The sequence below is a fragment of the Euprymna scolopes genome, chromosome 7 (assembly GCF_053919585.1).
Source record: "Euprymna scolopes isolate OS-2025 chromosome 7, ASM5391958v1, whole genome shotgun sequence".
Lineage (NCBI taxonomy): Eukaryota > Metazoa > Mollusca > Cephalopoda > Sepiida > Sepiolidae > Euprymna > Euprymna scolopes.
The window spans coordinates 95100794-95119561 of record NC_136488.1 but is presented as its reverse complement, the minus strand read 5'-3'; the positions used below and the strand labels follow the sequence as shown (position 1 = coordinate 95119561).

The following is an 18768-nucleotide window of genomic DNA, read 5'->3' as shown; positions in this document are numbered from 1 at the left end:
TCAAATTAACTTTGTAAAGTAATTTTTTCAAAATAAATTACCTGAAAAATATTTTTAAATATTTTCAGACTGTTTATTCATTTCTAAACCATAAAGTTTGTAAAAATGTCAAATATGTGTTAATTATTAGTGATTATTACTGTATATTTTCATACTTACTTCTTATTGGTTGGAATTGTTTTTCATGCTCTTAATTTAAATTTGTATAAATTCTTTTTTATTTAAAAAGCATTTCAGAACAATTTAAACCATTTTGCTCTTTGTTTTTCAGTAATATCAGCGTCAAGTGATACAACTGTAAAAGTATGGAATGCATATAAAGGCTTCTGTATGTCTACTTTAAGAACACACAAAGTAAGTAATTTTTTTTCAGACATACAATGATTATTTTTTCTTAAAACTAAAATGTTTTAATCCATATATTCAATGGAACTTGATAAACAGTTTTGGAATTATTATTTATATAATAAAGTAGAGTAAGTCAGTTTCTCAAATCTTTGTCATTATTTTTTCCTATAAAATCAATGTTTGGATTCTGGTAAATTTCTTTTGTGAAACTCTTGTAAATGTTTTTGTAAAAAAATAATAATATAGGTTAATTCCATTTATTTCATAAAATATTACATCTGCTTAGGAACAAATTTCAAATGGGTGCCATTTGAAATAGATAGTAGCAACAAGAGACGGTTTAGCAAATTTAAAATGCTTAGAATTACAAAAAATATAACTAGTCCAAATAGCTTGGATATTTGTGCATTTAACTGAAAATCTAAAGGTTTCATTTTTACATGTGTTTTCTTTTTTTTTTTTTTTCTTTTTCAATGAGATTTAAAATTCTAAGCAGATCTCTATGTAATGATAGTTTTAAAAGAATTTAGTTTAATTAGTAATTTCATGACCAAGCAATGCTGTAATAATGAAATTTAAAAACATAAAAATGTAGAAAATTAGAAACTGATTGCACCTCTGTGGAAAGGTAAGATTCCTCCACATCCCAAATGAGGCTACTTATTGGCTATAGGTGACAACACATTATGTCTGAGGATGTGATCCTGATGATTGAAGACGCTAAATGATGGGCAATAGATATACTCCTAAACTCTTAACACTACTTTGGCAGAAAGGCAATGTTGTCATTTGATTGATTTCTGGTTTTGTCCTTTGCTTGCCCCATGCAAAGGCAGAATTAATCTGAAGATTAGGGATCCTGATGCCAATTTCTACTAGATTTTTACCAGAAAAGCCAGTTAGCTGAGTTATGGCCTTAATACCACTTGGTGCTAAACCCGTCATGAGTGGCCATGCCAAGAACCAAAATTTCTGACAGCATAGCTAACACATTGCCATTGCCTCTACCACAAAGAGTTGGATTACATGGATCGTTATTGCTGTTGTTGTTGAATGAGTTGAACCTGAATGCAACATCAAACATGGAAATGTTGATATTATCTGCTATTGATCGAGGTCTTTCTTGTAGATATGTAGCATTTTATGTTCTTGACGGATTTCAGATTACCCTTGACATTAAGGTCAACAAGGACCATTGATTGCTCAAAGTCACCGGGAACGCATCATCTATAGGTATTGTATAGCTGTTTCAAATACGGCAATGATAAATGGTTGATTTATATTTGCTTGCCATTGGCTGTCCATAAACACATTAGCAAAAGCAACCTGCTAGATCCTGATATAGACTCCTTTGAATTTCATCACAGCCCTTTTAACTGAGTTATGATCCTAATACTGCTGAGTATCAGACTAATCAGCCTTGGCTGGCTCTGTTATGAATTGGCAGCATAGTTTAGACATTAGTTGATGCAACTAGGCTTTGTTGAGAAGTAGTTGGCCTTTAGGGCTCTGATGATGATGCTGTGGCTGCTCTTTCTAATATGTATTATTGCAAAAATTGTTCATCAAATGTCAAGATTTAGATATAGATGCTTAGCACCAAAAAAAATGCTGACTGTGTGATGAAATCTACAGAGTCAGTTGCTGAGCAAATATCTTTATTCTTTATCTCTATATTTATGATGTTACAAATATTTATATGTTTATATATTTCAATCTACAGGATTCACTCCTAAATTAGCTGATTATTATGAATTTTGGAATACACTTGCTAGACATAAAAGTCCAAATGTGGACTGTATTTAGTTTTTTTTTTTTTTTAAGTAAATGGAGTAAAAAAGGATGGAAGCTCTTCATTAAAATTTGTATACTTCTGATTTTTGTGAAATTTTAACATCAGATTTTTAGATGTCATATAATATTCCCCAAATTTTGTTTTTAGGGGGCCATAATATGAACACAACCTCCTTTTTTAAAATTTTTATTTTTAAGATTTGGATTGAATTTGATTTATTGTCATGAGACACCAATTAAGCAAGATTATCCAAAATTCAGTTTATTAAGATTCATTAAATTTTCTAGAATAATGATTTTAGACATAAAGTTTAATATCAATATCTATTGATTTTGATCTTAATCATAAAGGGACATAAAAAATATTGCAGAACTGTTCTATTCATGGAATTGATATTATCCATCCTGGAACAGGTAATCTTCTACTTGTCTTATATTTATTTGTTTTGATTTCAGGATTATGTGAAAGCACTTGCCTATGCGAAGGATCGAGAACAAGTGGCATCTGCTGGTTTTGATCGAGCAATCTTTCTCTGGGATGTGAACACACTGACTGCCCTCACAGCATCCAATAATACAGTCACCAGTGAGTTGGATTAGTAGCATCAGTTTTCCATTTCTTTCATATTTCACATCACCGTGAACCTTTTTGTTGAATTCAAGTAATAATAAATAGTTCTAATTTCATTATGCATGCTTAAAAAATCTTTCATTCTTATTGATTCAGTTAGACAAAAAATTGGGAAAAGTACAGAGTAGTTATCACTTGAGAACTTGTAACAAAAAAAAAACAAATTATTTATATAAAATGCATTAGAATGAAATTCTAGTGAACCCTGCTAGTTTGAATATGTGGAAAATATTTGTAAGATTTTTTTAAATGGTTTCCACGCTTAAAAAATGGCAGTTTCTGAGTTCCTGAGTTAACTTTTCTGGAATTTTGCTGTCAAAAAAATCTTTCCACATGTTCAAATTAGCCAGGTTCAGTAGAGAATTTCATTATAAAGCATTTTATATAAATTATGTGATGTTTTTTTGTTTTTTTTTATGACTTCTCAAATGTTAACTATTCTAGATATTTAATCATTAATTCTTATACCATCGTAGACTTTTTTATTCATTTTCTTTCACTGTATCACTGTACTAGATTTTTAAATTATTAAAATAAACTTTTAGAAAACGAATTTTTGTTTGGATTAGAACTAAATCCAATCTGTAAATTTGTCTGTTGGATTTAAAATTTTGTGATATCTTTTTATCTAATTCTAATATAAAAATTATCTTGTCTGAGTTTCCATGTTATACTTAAATAGATCTGACAAATGATATTTAATTCTAACTCCCCATTTCTTTCTTATTTTTGCAGCATGTTCGTTATACTATAAGAAAGTGTAATTCACACCAGTTCTTTTCAAAAACAATTATTTAGGCAAGGAAGATTATTACAATGGTGACTTAAAATGCTCAAAATGTAAATTTATTTTTTTTATTTAAAGATAAAAATATGATTTATCTCCCTTTGATTTTGAGCCCCCCCCCCCTCCATCTTTATGTAGCATACATATTATTTTCCAAACATTTAACTAAACTGACAATAATGGATCCTGAACTATATCAAGTAGATATAACTAGTTATGTAATGAAAATGAATACTTCTTCATTTTCTGTTTATTGATGAAGTGTTGTGTTGCAAGTAAAGTGTTTTGATTATCTTTGCAGCCTCAAGTCTGAATGGCAATAAAGATTCCATTTATAGTTTGGCAATGAATCCTCCAGGAACGGTAATTGTATCTGGTTCTACAGAGAAAGTTCTGCGTGTATGGGATCCTCGGACTTGCCAAAAGATGATGAAGCTGAAGGGTCATGGGGATAATGTCAAGGCTTTAGTATTAAACAGAGACGGCACACAGGTAAACATGCATTATAAGTGTAAACTTGTTGAATCACACTTAATCCTATTATAATAATGGAATATAATAATAAAATTACATGTACAAAAACAAATGACTAAGCTACTAAAAGGTGTGAAGTATTTACATTATAAAACATTCGTTGGAATCCTTAGGTTTAACTACTTAACAAGAGAAAAGAATGAAAAGTGATTTCATTGAAGCTATTAAAATAATGTGATTTCTAAATATTGAACATATTTTTTTAATCTCTTTCTTTGAACTAGAAACAACAAAATTAACATATTAACCGGGGTGTCACCTGGGTAAGCCAGTAAACGGATTTTGCTAGTAAATAAATATTATACTTAAATTTTGTTTTATAATCTGTTTGAAGGGACTGCATCTATGAACAACAAGGATAAAATTGATTATTTATATTAATAGAACTATTATTCTCATCTAAATTGTTATTTTCACAATGTTTTGACTGATGTAACCTCCAACCTTCTTCAAGTGCATCTTTTTGAACTTAAGAATCTGGTAATAGTCAGTTAATGTACTTCCTAACTTTCGGTGTGTCTGCTACCGAAAGTAGTGACAAGGCAAATCAGTTTCTTCACTTATATTGTTATTTCGTATTTATATTATGAAACAATTTATTGAAATAAAATATAAGAAAAGGACATTACTGAAAAATATACAATAAAAATTAACAAAATTATACAGATAAAAATAATACAATTAGTCTTTATTTGCACTTTTAATGACAGAATTTAAAAAAATAAGTTTTTAATTTATTTGAAATTTTATAAGAAATGTTTATGAAATTATTAAAAAAAAATTTTTCTAAATTTATCTAATAAATATATGTTTATGAAAGTATAAAAATAAAATTATTGGAATCAAAATAACGAAATTTCAAACATCATAAAAAAATGTATCCAATACATTATATTCCTAAAATAATTGGTTTGGATTCTCCAACATCACAGGAATTCTTGCAAATGACTATCAAAGTTTGCATCGTTAGTTTCTCCCATGGCCCTGAATTTAATTTTACATAGACTACAATTACCTTCCACACGATTTGTGTGAATAGTAGGGTTATTTGGATCAATAAAGGTATATCTATGGTTTACAACAGCATGATTCGGTTGTGCATTAGAGGCACACTAACCATCTGTCACAATTTTGTGCCTGGTCAAGCGTACTATGAATTATTGGCAATAGGGTTCCTCCATCCTTCATTTGAACTGGCATCATCATTGTCGCATTGCTCTTCACAATATCTTCCTGGGTGGTATTTATTGTACATAAATTTATTTTCATTTATTTTCCACTGGGTCAACCAGGACCACCCATGTGCATTAGATTGATTGCCTGTTCTAGTTGAGGACCCATCGCAGTGCACCAGTGGAAGCATCACATGCCTCCCTACATTGTAGTCTACATTGCACTGTAGAGAACTGTTGATTTTATAAAATTATTTTTTATATATAATGGCTTGAATTAAAGTTTAAAATGAAAAAGTTAAATATGCTTCAATTGTGCTCTAAGCAGAAATATTCATTTTAAACATGCCTGTCATATCAAAGAACCTATTGTTGATTCTATATGCCTGACCTTACTGCTTGTGCAGTGATAATGGCTTGCATTTAAGTTTAAAATGCAATGCAAAAGTCAAGTATCATGCTTCAGTTGTTCTCTTAACAGAAACATTCTTTTCGAATGCACCCCTGACATATTGAAGAACCTACTGTTGAATAAAACTTCTCAAATGCACTTGTGATATTAGGCTGTGTAAGGTGTTAACTTTAGTCAAAATCACCTGTTCCTTCTTTCATCAGATTATTTCAATTGTCGATACTTATTGAAGACATTCTGATGCAAAACCTGTATAAGAACACTGCCAGGCACAAAGTATCTTTGTGTGAAATTTCAGAAAAATCAGCCTAGCTTTGTTTGTGTCCATAGGGAATGAACTCACACACACAAAGTTCCTTTTTATATAATAGAGATATTTCTCATTTTGAAATGAAACAATGCACTAATTAAACTGTAAGGTAGCAGCTCATCAAATTGACTTGAACGGTAACAAATCTGTGTCTAATTTGTAGTGTTGAATAAATTATTTCTGTTAAAGTAATCAATGCAGTTAAAAGAAAGAGAAGAATAATGATGTTTGAATTTAGCGTTAATGCCTTTAGCAGTGTTACTAAAAATATACAATTATGGAATGCAGAGTACAAGTTATTTACATTCTAAGTCATGGACAATACCTGCACATTTTATATTTAATGTTTCGGAATTTTTTAGATGAACATAGAAAATTTGGTTTATTCGGACTACTGTTTTCATCTTGGATGTTATTCTCATTATTCTCTCATTTCGGCCAATAACTGATGCATCTTGTCAAACTCAAAGAATCTGTATGGAATTCTGAACAGAACTATATTTAATTCTAAGAGGGGAGATTGTTCTCGTTCTGTCAGCCATGATCGAGTAGAAATCTTGAGTAATTCTTAATTATATTTTTAGTATCGCTTGTATTAAGGATTGAGCTTTCAGAAGACTTTCACTTAGAACTGATTATTATTCAGCATTTTAGCCACATAGTCCAAATAATGTATATAGATGTAAGTTAGTATGTAAATAAAGAACAGATTCTTTAAAATACATTTATAACATAAGCGCATCATGTTTAAAGATTATTCTTTAGCTAGAAATAAATTTTGGAAAAAAGAAAAATTCTTGCACTCAGCATTTACTCAATAAGACAAGTATTTAAACTAGATTAACTCTAAAAATATATAATCACCAGCAGTTCTCATTAGATCACAAAGTTAAGCAATGTTGTGCCTACTGAGTACCAAATGGGTAACCATTTAGAAATAATAGATGTATGTCTGAGGAAGATGAAACCTCTTGCAAAAATAAAATAAAATCCTGGAGATGTTTTTAGCAAGTATTTTTGTATAACCTACTAATCCACAAGTGACTTTACTTAATGGACCAACCACATCTCTAGGTGGAATTTCTTTTATCAAGCATGTGATGAAGTTTGGTAGAGAATATATGCATTTCTTTTTCGTAATCCTACAATTCTACTGTTAAAGAAAATCAGTTTTAATAGATACTAATATCAGAAATTATGTACACTCCATTATTTGTTATACCCTATTAAATGTTACATTTTTTAAATTAAAATTTTTCATTGAAATTCACATAGTTCATGGTATTTTTTACAATATAGTTATTTTAAATTAAAATTTTTCATTGAAATTCACATAGTTCATGGTATTTTTTACAATATAGTTATTTTAAATTAAAATTTTTCATTGAAATTCACATAGTTCATGGTATTTTTTACAATATAGTTATTTTAAATTAAAATTTTTCATTGAAATTCACATAGTTCATGGTATTTTTTATCAGAGCAATGTAGTATCTGTTCTGATGCTGCATTTCACTTTTTTTTTGTTCTTGGTTAGTGGAGGAGAAATTCTTCATGACAGAGACAATTTTTATTTTTGTTCCTATCCAGAGTGCCCTTTTTAGGGAGCTGGGTTTTCCCTACATTAAAAACCAACCTTGTGTCTAACTCTGCCCTCATGGGGAGGCAAGTAAATAGGAACAATTACTTATAATCATTGGAATAGGGTGATAATCAGATGCTCTTAAATCATTCTTGGTAGGCTAGTCCAACAGACACATATGCATAAATTTATATATCAAATTCTTTACATGCTCAAAACTTCTATTATGAACAATAGTGGCCTTAATGGGGCAAATTTGAATATTTTTATTTTTTTAAACCAGGACTGTGGGTTTGGATTTGGCGCAAATTCATTGTTTTAGTGTTTAGAATTGATTAAAATTAGATGTACCCACCCCTCTTCAACAAAAAAATGTGATACATGATGAAAACTGTAAAAAAAAAAAAAAAATTGTCATTATTAGTTTGTTTGGTTTTTTTTTTCTTTTTTTTTTATCTACTACTTAATGATACAAAGATTTTTTAAACATTTAACAAATACAGTTATAGTCACGTTTATACACCATTTCCTGTTAGATCACCAACGATGAGCTCGTCCATTACTAAATGGGTGATCATTTGGAAAGTTTTGCTTTTTTATGTAATAAAAATCTCTTCAAATTTAAATAAATCTACAAATTAATTATATACAAAAAAATATGAGTTTTCCGCATAAAATGATCCAACAATGCTTGACATGCTGTAAAATTCCAAACAAACATTTTTCATGTATCACTTGTTTTCATTGAATTCTTTAGATTTCATTCTTTAAAAAAAATGAAGCTAAATTGACAGGATCTGGAGAAACATATCCATCCTTTTTAGAATCCAAATATTATGAATATAATGCAAAATGATTACTAGTAGAGGATATTTTCCTTGATTAAAGTCAGACCTTTTAACATTTCCACAATCAGAGTCTAATATTTTTGTGCTACAAATTTTACAACCCTCTTTAAAATATTTTAAATAAGGAATTTGTAGGGATGGCAGTAAGTATGTTATTTGCTCAAGGTTAACAATAGTCATCGGATTCTTCTCTTAGGCAGGTAGCTGGGGTTCCTGGAAGAAGAACAACAAAGAAAATTTAATAAAGCGAATTAAAATATATATTTTAGTTACTTAAAAGGCTGAGAAAGCATAAAATCTTGATTGCTATGTTATCCAGAAACTCTTTATGCTTATAACTTGTCTAAGACAAATAAAGATAAAAAAAAAAAGTTCTTTTTAGCCTTGGTTTGCAATCATCTAGAGATAAAAACACTGGTCTTAATCATTTTACTGGGTTGGCATCAAGAACAACATCTAGTTTATCAAAATTTTGTCTTGGTTAATCATGAAACGTCTTCCACAGTAAATGTGTCTAACTTCCGGCTGTACGGTTTGAATGTTGGAAGCTTGCAAGTAAGGTCAGTTTCTGAAAGGTCTATGGCAGCATATAAAACATTAAACTGATGAGGATGATGATGCCTATGGATCAAGTTTTGTAACTGTAAGTTGTGTCTATTTAGCAGGACCTTAGATTTTATGCCTGTAAAAACAAAAACTTACTTACTTGAAAACTAAGATGTTTTGCATGCCAGGAAGCCATTTTTCAGAAAGAAAAATTGTGTTAGTAATTGAATTTTTATAGTTAGTGCTTAATAATTGTCTCCTATGTTTTCCTTGGTTGCATCCTGCCAACTTACCCTGTTACATCAACTGTTCTACATCGATAAACCTAAGCATTCTTATACATTCTTTCATGTGACTAAACTAACAAAGTCTCCTGGTCTGTACACATCTCCCTATACTGTTCAAGTTTAATATTCCTTTAAGGTTATCACTTGACGTTACACATCCATTGTATCATTATCATATGGTTTCTTTCTATGCAACACATGTCCTCAACCCTCATTGGACAGGTTTAAAAACTCCATGATTTGAATAGAAATAACTTCTGATGATTAAAGATCAGAATTTTAATTTAGCATTGGGCAGGAAGATAGACTGACACCGATGAAGAAAGAGTTAAAGAAATAGAGGTAGGGGGAGAGAGTGATAATTTCTTTTATTTTTATTATTAGATTTATAGAAAAGGGCGTGGTTACTATAATGAGTATATAGATCATTACTTTTCTTTGATGTATAAATACTTGCCATTGTTTTGTTGAAGGAGAAACCAATACAAACCAATAACATTAATGAGTTCTATTTGTTATTCTCATTAATTGACGGTTAAATAATTAACATGTACTTTTGGCATTTATTTTTAGCAACATCATGTAATAAAAACAAAGTAGATTTAGAAACTCATACAAGGAATATTCTAAATACCTAAAGTTATTTCGTTTGTATAAAATATTTCATTTTTTAATTTAAATGTATTAATCATTTCTATTTCATACATTCAATAAGTAAGCATAATCAAAATATTTTGTTGGACATATTTTTACAAGCATTGTTAAGTTATAATTTCTGTGGCTAATTTAATTTTTTCTTGAATTCATTTTTTATACCAAATGAAATGTTAAATTTCTCTTAAAAAGAGAATGGATATTTTTATGCATACAATGATACTTAATTATTGAGGATGGAACAGTTTAATTTAAGCATAAAAATAATGAAGACACATACGGTTCGTCCTGTTGAAAGTTTTAAGGGCTTCAATTAGATCATATTCCATTCTGTGTTTGAAAAGTGTACTTAGTGTTGTTTTTTTAAATATTTTTTTTAATTGAAAACCAATGTAAAATGTTAATACTATGGGATCAATGTTGGCTACATCTCAAACTACAAGAATACCTGAGCAAAGAATAACAGATTTCTTTAACCTTTATTGCTCTCTATCTCTTTCTATCTTTCTCCCTCCCTGTCTACTCTTTCAATTCTTTATTTCTTCCACCCTTTTTAATTTCTCCCCCTTTCTCTCTCTCACCTCCTTCTCTCAACCTTTTCTCTCTCATCACATTCTCTTTTTTGTTAGGTTACCTATTTTACTGCAGATATGGACCTATAAAGGATTTGCAAACCCTAAGATTAATTTTCTTTCTTTTGTAACTCTTTTGTATGTTTTAAGTATTATGAAATTAATAATATAACGAGCAGTTGTCTGTGTATATGTATGTATGTATATTCAGTTAAAACTCCAAAACAACAAAATTAGTATTTTCTTGATTACTGTTAAAATAAATTGTCTGTTCTTTAGCTTTAAATTGGAGCAGATTTGGTGGTAGAGGAGAGAGAGGATCCATACAAGGGAAGTAACTCTGACTTTTTCTACAGAGTTAATTCCCTTATGTTGACTCATTCTTCGAGTTGTATTAATGTATGTCCAGAGAGAGGAATGGGCTGAGCAGAGAAGGGGGAAGGTGGGTGATAGAAATATTTTACACTTTTGTTGGGTAGCAGTGCTAGTCAATATATAAAGCAAAGTTCTGTATATGTACAATAAGGCATCTCAATAAAATGCTTGATCTTGCGTCCACAATAACATATAACTAACTACAAATTTGGAATTGAGCCAATGTCCATATTGATGTCAGAAATTCTTGAATCATTTCTAAAACTTGCTATTCAAAATTAAAAGTATGTAAAGATTACATTAAAAACAAGTATTCTTTCATTTTTTGCTTTTATTTGAGAGGAGGGAGCTTACAACTTAAACCTAGAGTTTGAGGTAGTATTGTTGAAATTTATTTTTTAAGCATGGGAGGGAGAGAGGGTTAGTCATAGAGTAAGTAATTTTTTTTTTCAGCAAAAATTAAACAAAATTTATTTCACAAAGCAAAATTTGAGTTAACTTCATTAAAAAATTAAAATGGCTTGAAATGGGGAGGGGGGTCATTTTACATTAAATTTGTGAACTGATCCCCACTTTAAATTCTAATATTTAACACCCAGTTTTCCAAAGTGTATGCATGTAATTGCCTTCAAAAAATAAACAAAAAATTGAATATTATTTTTGAGGGAGGGAGGAGTAATCTACACAGATGTTTTAAGCTTCTACTTTTAGATATAAAATTTAGGACAAGTTGAGAAACCTGCCATGGACAGGTACTTCAGCTGTTTAATATATACAGATTAGACTTTTCGATTATTTTTCTTTTCTCTAAAGCTGTTAAATAATCTTTATTAATAAAAAAAAAAAAAAACTTGGACAAAATCTTCTGTGTTTGTTTCTTTCTTTGATAAATATACATTGAATAAGTTTATTTTATTTGATCTTGATCAAATACATAATGAAATAAAAAATAAATTTTTAAAAAATTTTATTTAAAAAAGAAAATGCGTACATGACTATATTTCAACATTTTCTCTACGTTGTCCATCTGGCAATATGTCTCCACCCAAGTAATGCCAGGTACATAAAACAAATAATGAATATAAATTTAAGAAACATTTTCCCCAATTTAAAGCTATCAAATAATAAAAAATGTCTCCATTAGTTTGCTTTTATTGCATTGTTAACAAAATGCATTATTTAATAAAACTTGTGTTAAATCAAACATTTTTGTAGTAAAGTTAAATATACTTTTTTTATAAATATAAAATCATTTTTAAAAATTTTCATAGGTTGTCAAATATTTAATGAGAAAATTCAACAAGTTTGTTTTTATCTGAATGAAATGATTTTTTCTTATCAATTCAATTTCGTTTTTCCAGTAATAATATCCAATAAAAACATGTAAACATTTTATTTCAGTGTTTATCTGGTAGTTCAGATGGCACAATCCGGTTATGGTCACTTGGGCAGCAAGTGTGTGTGGCTACATTCCGGGTTCATGATGAAGGAGTATGGGCTTTGCAGGTCAGTTTTCTAGCTGCTTTCATTCTTTCCAGTTACACTTTGTTATAATATCCATCAGTTAACACGTTTAGTTGATACTTTTTCTAACAATTCTCATTTTTAATAGTGTTCCTTAATATTATGCCCTTTAATAATTGAATTTTTTAATAGGGAAAATAATCAATTTATCAAATAATTTCTAATTATAGATCTTTGAGATTGCCTTTATTGGCAAATACCTCATAATTAAAATATATGTGCATGATATAACAATATAAAAACAATTTTTTTTTCATAGTTCAGATCAATACTTATAAGAATCAATTTCTAAAGCAAAATATACTCACTATTCATATCTTTTAAAAGTTATTTGAAAAAAATTGAACGTTTTTGAATTTGCTATAAATAGTAAAATAACAGATCAGAGTTACAGTGATTTTAATGTCATATATATGGAGTTATTGAATAAATCCCCTTCTACTAAAGATTATCGATGTTATTATTTTAACTAGTTTGTTAAACCATTGCATTTTACTGGATTTTTTTTTTTTTTTTAACTTCCTCTCTCACATACTCATACATATACTGTATACAATGCTTAGTATGTGAATGTAGTTGATAAGCAAGAAAATAGATTTATTAAAATAATGAGATGAGAAAATATAAACACATTCCAAAACCAGAAGATCTATTTAATTCTCACTCATAATTTATTCATATTTTTTATGAAGTATGTTTTACACCTGTTTCGTTGAAATAATGGAAGCTCACTAAACAACTCATCAAATACAAAAATGTATTCCTCAGAAAATAATTTTTTCTGGGAATGAAAAATGATTTGGTAAGAAAAAAATGTTACTAAAAGGAAATATGGTTATTTACAGTTTGCAGAAACATATGAACAATAAACACTTATTGCAGTGTTTATAAGCATTCACCCTAAATAAAAGCTACATGTGTGGAATCCGTCTTATGTTGCCATCTTTTATTATTGAAAAATTATATTGTTATATTTCTAAAATTTCGTACTTAGGTTCACATTGAAACTAAAATGTTAAACAAAACCCTATGAGGTATTTATTCTAAAATATTTATAAAAATTATACACACACACACACACACACACATTAGCAAAATATGTCTTAGGGTGGATAAATTTGATTTTACCAAACAGAAAATATTTGTATCACTTTAAGTCTCTTATTGATTTTGATTTTAGAAAATGTCTACAATTCAAGATTTAAGCTTAATAGGTATTAGGAAGAAATTTAATACAGAGAATCTTACTTAATTAGTATCTAATGACTGGATAAAATTCAATGTAAATGTTAAATATTTCAATTTTTAAATGGATAATTGTGTTCATATTATGTCCTCTATAAACCCTTTAAAATACACAATAAATTAAGGAATATTTAGTTATCAATGTCTAATATTTAATGCTAAAATTTCATGAAAATCAGAGGTATCTGAATTTTCATGAAGGACTTCCACATTCTCTTTGTTCCTTTGTATGAAACTAAATTAAAATAAATATAGCCCACATTACCGATCTTTATGCCTATCAGCTGTGTTCTAAAATTCATAATGATTGTTTAATTAGTTTAAGAGTGAATCCTGTACATATATATATATATATATATATATATATATATATATCTCAGCATATACATATACTTTATATAGATAGAAATATATTGTTTAATAATATATTGCTCATTTAAAAGCAATTTTAATATTTTATATGACTAAAAGATTTTTTAGTTACTGTTTTTAAGTGTTTCTTTTTATGTTTCAGGCAAACGATTCATTTTCAGTTGTGTACTCTGCTGGAAGGGACAGACGAGTGTGGGCCACAGATATAAGAGACCCAGAGTATCGAACATTAATATGTGAAGAAAAAGCTCCTGTATTAAAGGTATCACAAAAATACAAACTCATTGACTTATTTCACAAACCTGTTTAGTTTTAACATTAAATGTAACCTTTGGTTATACCATTGGTGAAAATATTTTAAAGTATAAACTGGCTATAATGTTAGTTAAGTTAGTTGTAATAGATCAAAGGACTTTCTTGGGACTAAAACTTGATTTTGTTTTTAGTTAAATTTATATCCACAGGCTTTTTAAAGAATTAACATTGTCTTTATACAGCTGCTATGTGAACTTTACTACAGCTTAATCTTCTCAGGATTGTGTTTAGAGTTTCTCATTAGGTCAGTTGCTTCTGCAACAACCGGTGTAATGTTCATTTCTTTCAAAGACCATATTGTTTTCAAGTCATTCTTGAGATCTTGATATTTTTTAATTATTTTTTTCTTTTTTTCACATTTGACTCTATTGAAGCCATAGTCAATCTGTATGCCTGAGTTCTTCTGCAATTTACAGATAAGTTGAAGTCATGACATTATTTAGAAAGCTACTCTTAACATAGGGAGGGCTTTTTAATTATTCTGTATTTTCATCTAACAATTTAATAAACAAAAGATACAAAAATTGAATTTAACTTGGAAAATAGCACGGTCCGTAAACTGTATAAGCAACTTTTTTTATTTGGTTAAAAAACATTTTGATGTCACTTTATGTCAAAGGGTATGGACGACATTTGTTCGTAAGATTACTATCTATGAAAAAATAACAGTGTTTTCATTTTTTAGATTTAGTCATCAAACTTGGTTCTGTTTGTTTTCATGACTTGTTCTTTCAATTTCACTTAATGAACCTACTTTTGGCTTTAATGACAGCCTCGAAACCCGTCACAGGCCTTTGTAACTGTCATGCAACATATTGTTCCAAAGGTTTTGATAACCTTGACTTGTAGTTCACCCTTCATGTTGCTGCCTCGTTCCATCATACCCCACACAAAAAAATAGTTGAAGTGTTTGCAGTTGGGTGAGTTGGAATGTTAGCTAATGGGTGTGATCATTGAAGTTTGTTAACAACTAAGCTTAGACATTCCAATTGATATGGAAGAGTGCTCAGTCTTGCTGCTATATGTACGGCTTGTCTGCAGCTACCTGGTTAATACAGAGTTTTACTGCCTCCCTCAGAATGTGGATGTACTTTTGGTATTTAGCCCAATGATTTCAGAGTAGAATTGAGGTGGTATGATGTCAGATTGTTGGTGATGAATTTATCTCTTCTCTGATATCACCACATAGTGGAATCCTTAATCTTTTAATTCCTTTCTAACATGCTGTTGCTAACACTGAAGAAATCTGAAATCTCTTTATTTATCCTTCTGGCATGGATTCTAAGGAGAACTCTGCGTCTCTATCACAAATATGGAGGTTTAAAATTGCTCATAATGAATTATTATGCAAAAAAGAAAATGGAAATATAGTCACCCTTTTGTATAAACACAAAACTGATAATGAAAGTAAAAAACAAAGAAATTCATAAAGTTAGCAATTGAAAATTGCAGACAAATATCATTTGCGCCCTGTATAGTGTTTGGGGAGGGTGCGATTATTCTGAGGTTATTTCTTTGAAAAATTGCTAGTTGAATAAACTATTAAGAAATACTTATTTTTTAATGAAAAAATTATTAAGTGTAATATATATATTGTTTAACTATGATGATATTGCAGGAAGTTAAAAATTTGGTACCATTAAAATAATTCTTTTTTTTTTAGTTACTGAGTCCAATCTTATGTACTGATCAAGCTCAACATTGCTTAACTTTGGTAATCTAGTCTGTGTTGGTATGATTATGCTGTATATAAGGCATATTGTATAAGTGGGTAAAAATCTTAAATAACATGTAGCACAGTTTACCTGGTGGTAAAAGTGAGTCAGTTCTTCACAATGTGTAATCCATTCAAAACAAATCTTTATGTGGAGAACATATATTCATTTCTTTTTTTCTTTTTTTTTTTAAAATTTAATGTGATGTTAGCTTTTTGATAATTTAACATTTATTGCACTTTAACCAACTGAAATGTTTTTGAAAGACATATTTGATTTAAATAATTTTAATATATATATATATATATTCTATAATGTATTCACATGTTACAAACAGCTTTTTTTATTCTATTTTTAATTTATTCCACTTATTGTGAATATCTTGTACAATTTTAATATTTTTTTTCTTTTATTTTAGATTTGTGATAATAATTTAACATCTGTTGGATTTTAACAAATTGAAATGTATTTGAATGAAATATTTTTCATGTAACCTATTTTTATTTTCTTTCTGTTTAAAGTTAGAACTTTGTCAAGCAGAAAACCAGCAGCCATCTTTGTGGGTAGCAACCACAGATTCTTCCATTCGAAATTGGGTGAGTTTTATGTCACTGTTAGCAAAATAAACAAGGGTTTCTGTTTGTTATTCACCATTAAGGTTAGAATTGAATAAAATAAACAATTTGGATCGTCTATTAATTTTCCCTTCAATTCTGGCCTTCATTTCCATTTAACAGTTCACTTATTATTCGGCTATTTAATAATTACTTTAAGATCTTGATTCATATGAAAATATTGTAAAAGCTTAAACTCTTCATGAGGACAGAGTTAAACAAAAGGTCTGTTTTTAATGTTGAGAAAATTTATCTCCATAGAAAGGGTAAAAATTACCCTTTCTATGGAGATAAATTTTCTCAACATTAAAAACAGACCTTTTGTTTAACTCTAAAAATTAGATTGGGACAAAAATTATCTCCGTCCAGGATGTCCTTCACTGACGTAGTACAGAAAAGATGAAGTATAATATTGGAACAGATATTACACTTTCCTCCTAGCCAAGAAGCTTAAGCTTCAACAGGTCTAATAATATGCCCTTATACAACATTTATCCAGTGCAAGTTTAGGTGGTTTTCTCCTTCAAGGAGGAAGTTTCTAATGAATATTACAGCACCTGGTATTTCAAAATAGTCACCTATCTGATACTGACCCGACTCAACATTGCTTAACTTTGATGATCTAACCAGTGTCTCAGCATGATTATGCTATATATAAGGCACATAGTATGTGAGGAGAACAAAAATTTTAAATAACATGTACAATATGTGGCACAGCTTACCTTTTGGTGAGCCAAGTTCTACACGATGTGCAATCCATTAAAAACAGATTAATGTATGAAGTCATCTAACAATGTTAATCTTATAATTAAGAAACTGACTTTTTATTTCTATAAAGAGAGATGATACGAGAATGATAGATATGTAATGTGAATCTTAAAGACAGAATTAGATCTTGTGACCTCAGGAAGATTAAATTTGGGCAATATAGGGAGATGTGTGCAGAAAAGGAGACATTGATGATAAAGCAGGGTCAATTCATAAGGGAAGGCCAAGGAAAGTATAGGAGGAAGTGATAAGAATGGAAAAAGAGGAATAAAGACTTAACCAGAGATAGGTTAGTTTGGAAGTCTATTTCTAAAAGCCATCCAATGCATAATCGGATTGTGAAACTGATCTTAAACCTGTTGTTGTTGTTGTTGTCGTCTATTGGCATTAATATATCTTTCACTGGTGGAAAATATTTGGTCCATTTTCTTTTATTTTGAGAGTGCATGATTAATGTAATTGATACCATTGCAAACTATGGAATTGTTTATGTTAGGTTCAAAATCTTGAATATTGTTGGAAAAAGTAGGAATGCATAATTTGTCTCCATAATTGATATTATGTTTTGGCATTAAATAATTCCAAAATGGTTTCTTATAATAATATGTTGATGACATCAACCTCAGCTGGTACCACACAAAAATCTTGTGATGGGTCAAGGAGGTTGAAAAGACAGAATGCAGAACACTGACCAAGGACCCCATTGGAAGGGTGTAGAGAATACTGGAACTTTTGGTAGGCATAGTGCCTGTCATATTACAAAGTAGACCAATGACTGTTACTAGTGAGAAATCTATGCTAAGCAACTTGTAATTTACATTGATTATCAAAAACAAATGGAGAGTGTTGAAAATTTGAGAAAACTTGTTGTCCTTCAGACTTTAGGGAATATTAGTAAGCAATCACTAATACTAACCTGTGTGATAAATGCAATTTTTTAATATCCTTCAAGAATATATTTTCAATCTCAATAATTGCTTTGTCGAGTGATTACTTTTATTTATTTATAAACCTATTTTTGACTATTAAAATTTTTTTTTTTTTTTTTTTTTTGCAATTTATATACATATACATATTACAAGATATTTGTCAATCCTGTTTATACGCTTAAAATGCTAACAAAAACGATCTAAGCATTGCAAAAAAAAATTTGACCTTAATACGTTAATTTAATTAAGAAGGTGCAATGAAGTGTTAATGGTTACTGGTCTGGAAAATAGAATTGGTAAACTGGCTTTGAATTTTCATTGAGACATGCATTCACTTTGCACTAATCCTGTTGCGAAAAGCGAGAACTCATTCTGCAGACCCATTCCACCATATTACATGTACACATGAAAATAGCAAGACAGACTCTTGGCTC

The 18768-nt window shown here is 29.3% G+C and overlaps 1 protein-coding gene across 2 annotated transcripts in view; it reads left to right on the top strand.

Annotated features, from left to right (window-relative positions):
- The window catches only part of LOC145279848 (WD repeat-containing protein 48-like), a 270993-nt gene that overhangs the window by 180541 nt on the left and 71684 nt on the right, over positions 1-18768 (top strand). For both annotated transcript variants that reach the window (XM_080131294.1, XM_080131293.1), the window contains exons 4-9: positions 272-354; positions 2599-2728; positions 3862-4052; positions 12254-12358; positions 14136-14255; positions 16545-16619. In XM_080131294.1, coding sequence (XP_079987420.1) covers positions 272-354; positions 2599-2728; positions 3862-4052; positions 12254-12358; positions 14136-14255; positions 16545-16619 — 704 coding nt within the window. The remainder of the gene's footprint in view (positions 1-271; positions 355-2598; positions 2729-3861; positions 4053-12253; positions 12359-14135; positions 14256-16544; positions 16620-18768) is intronic.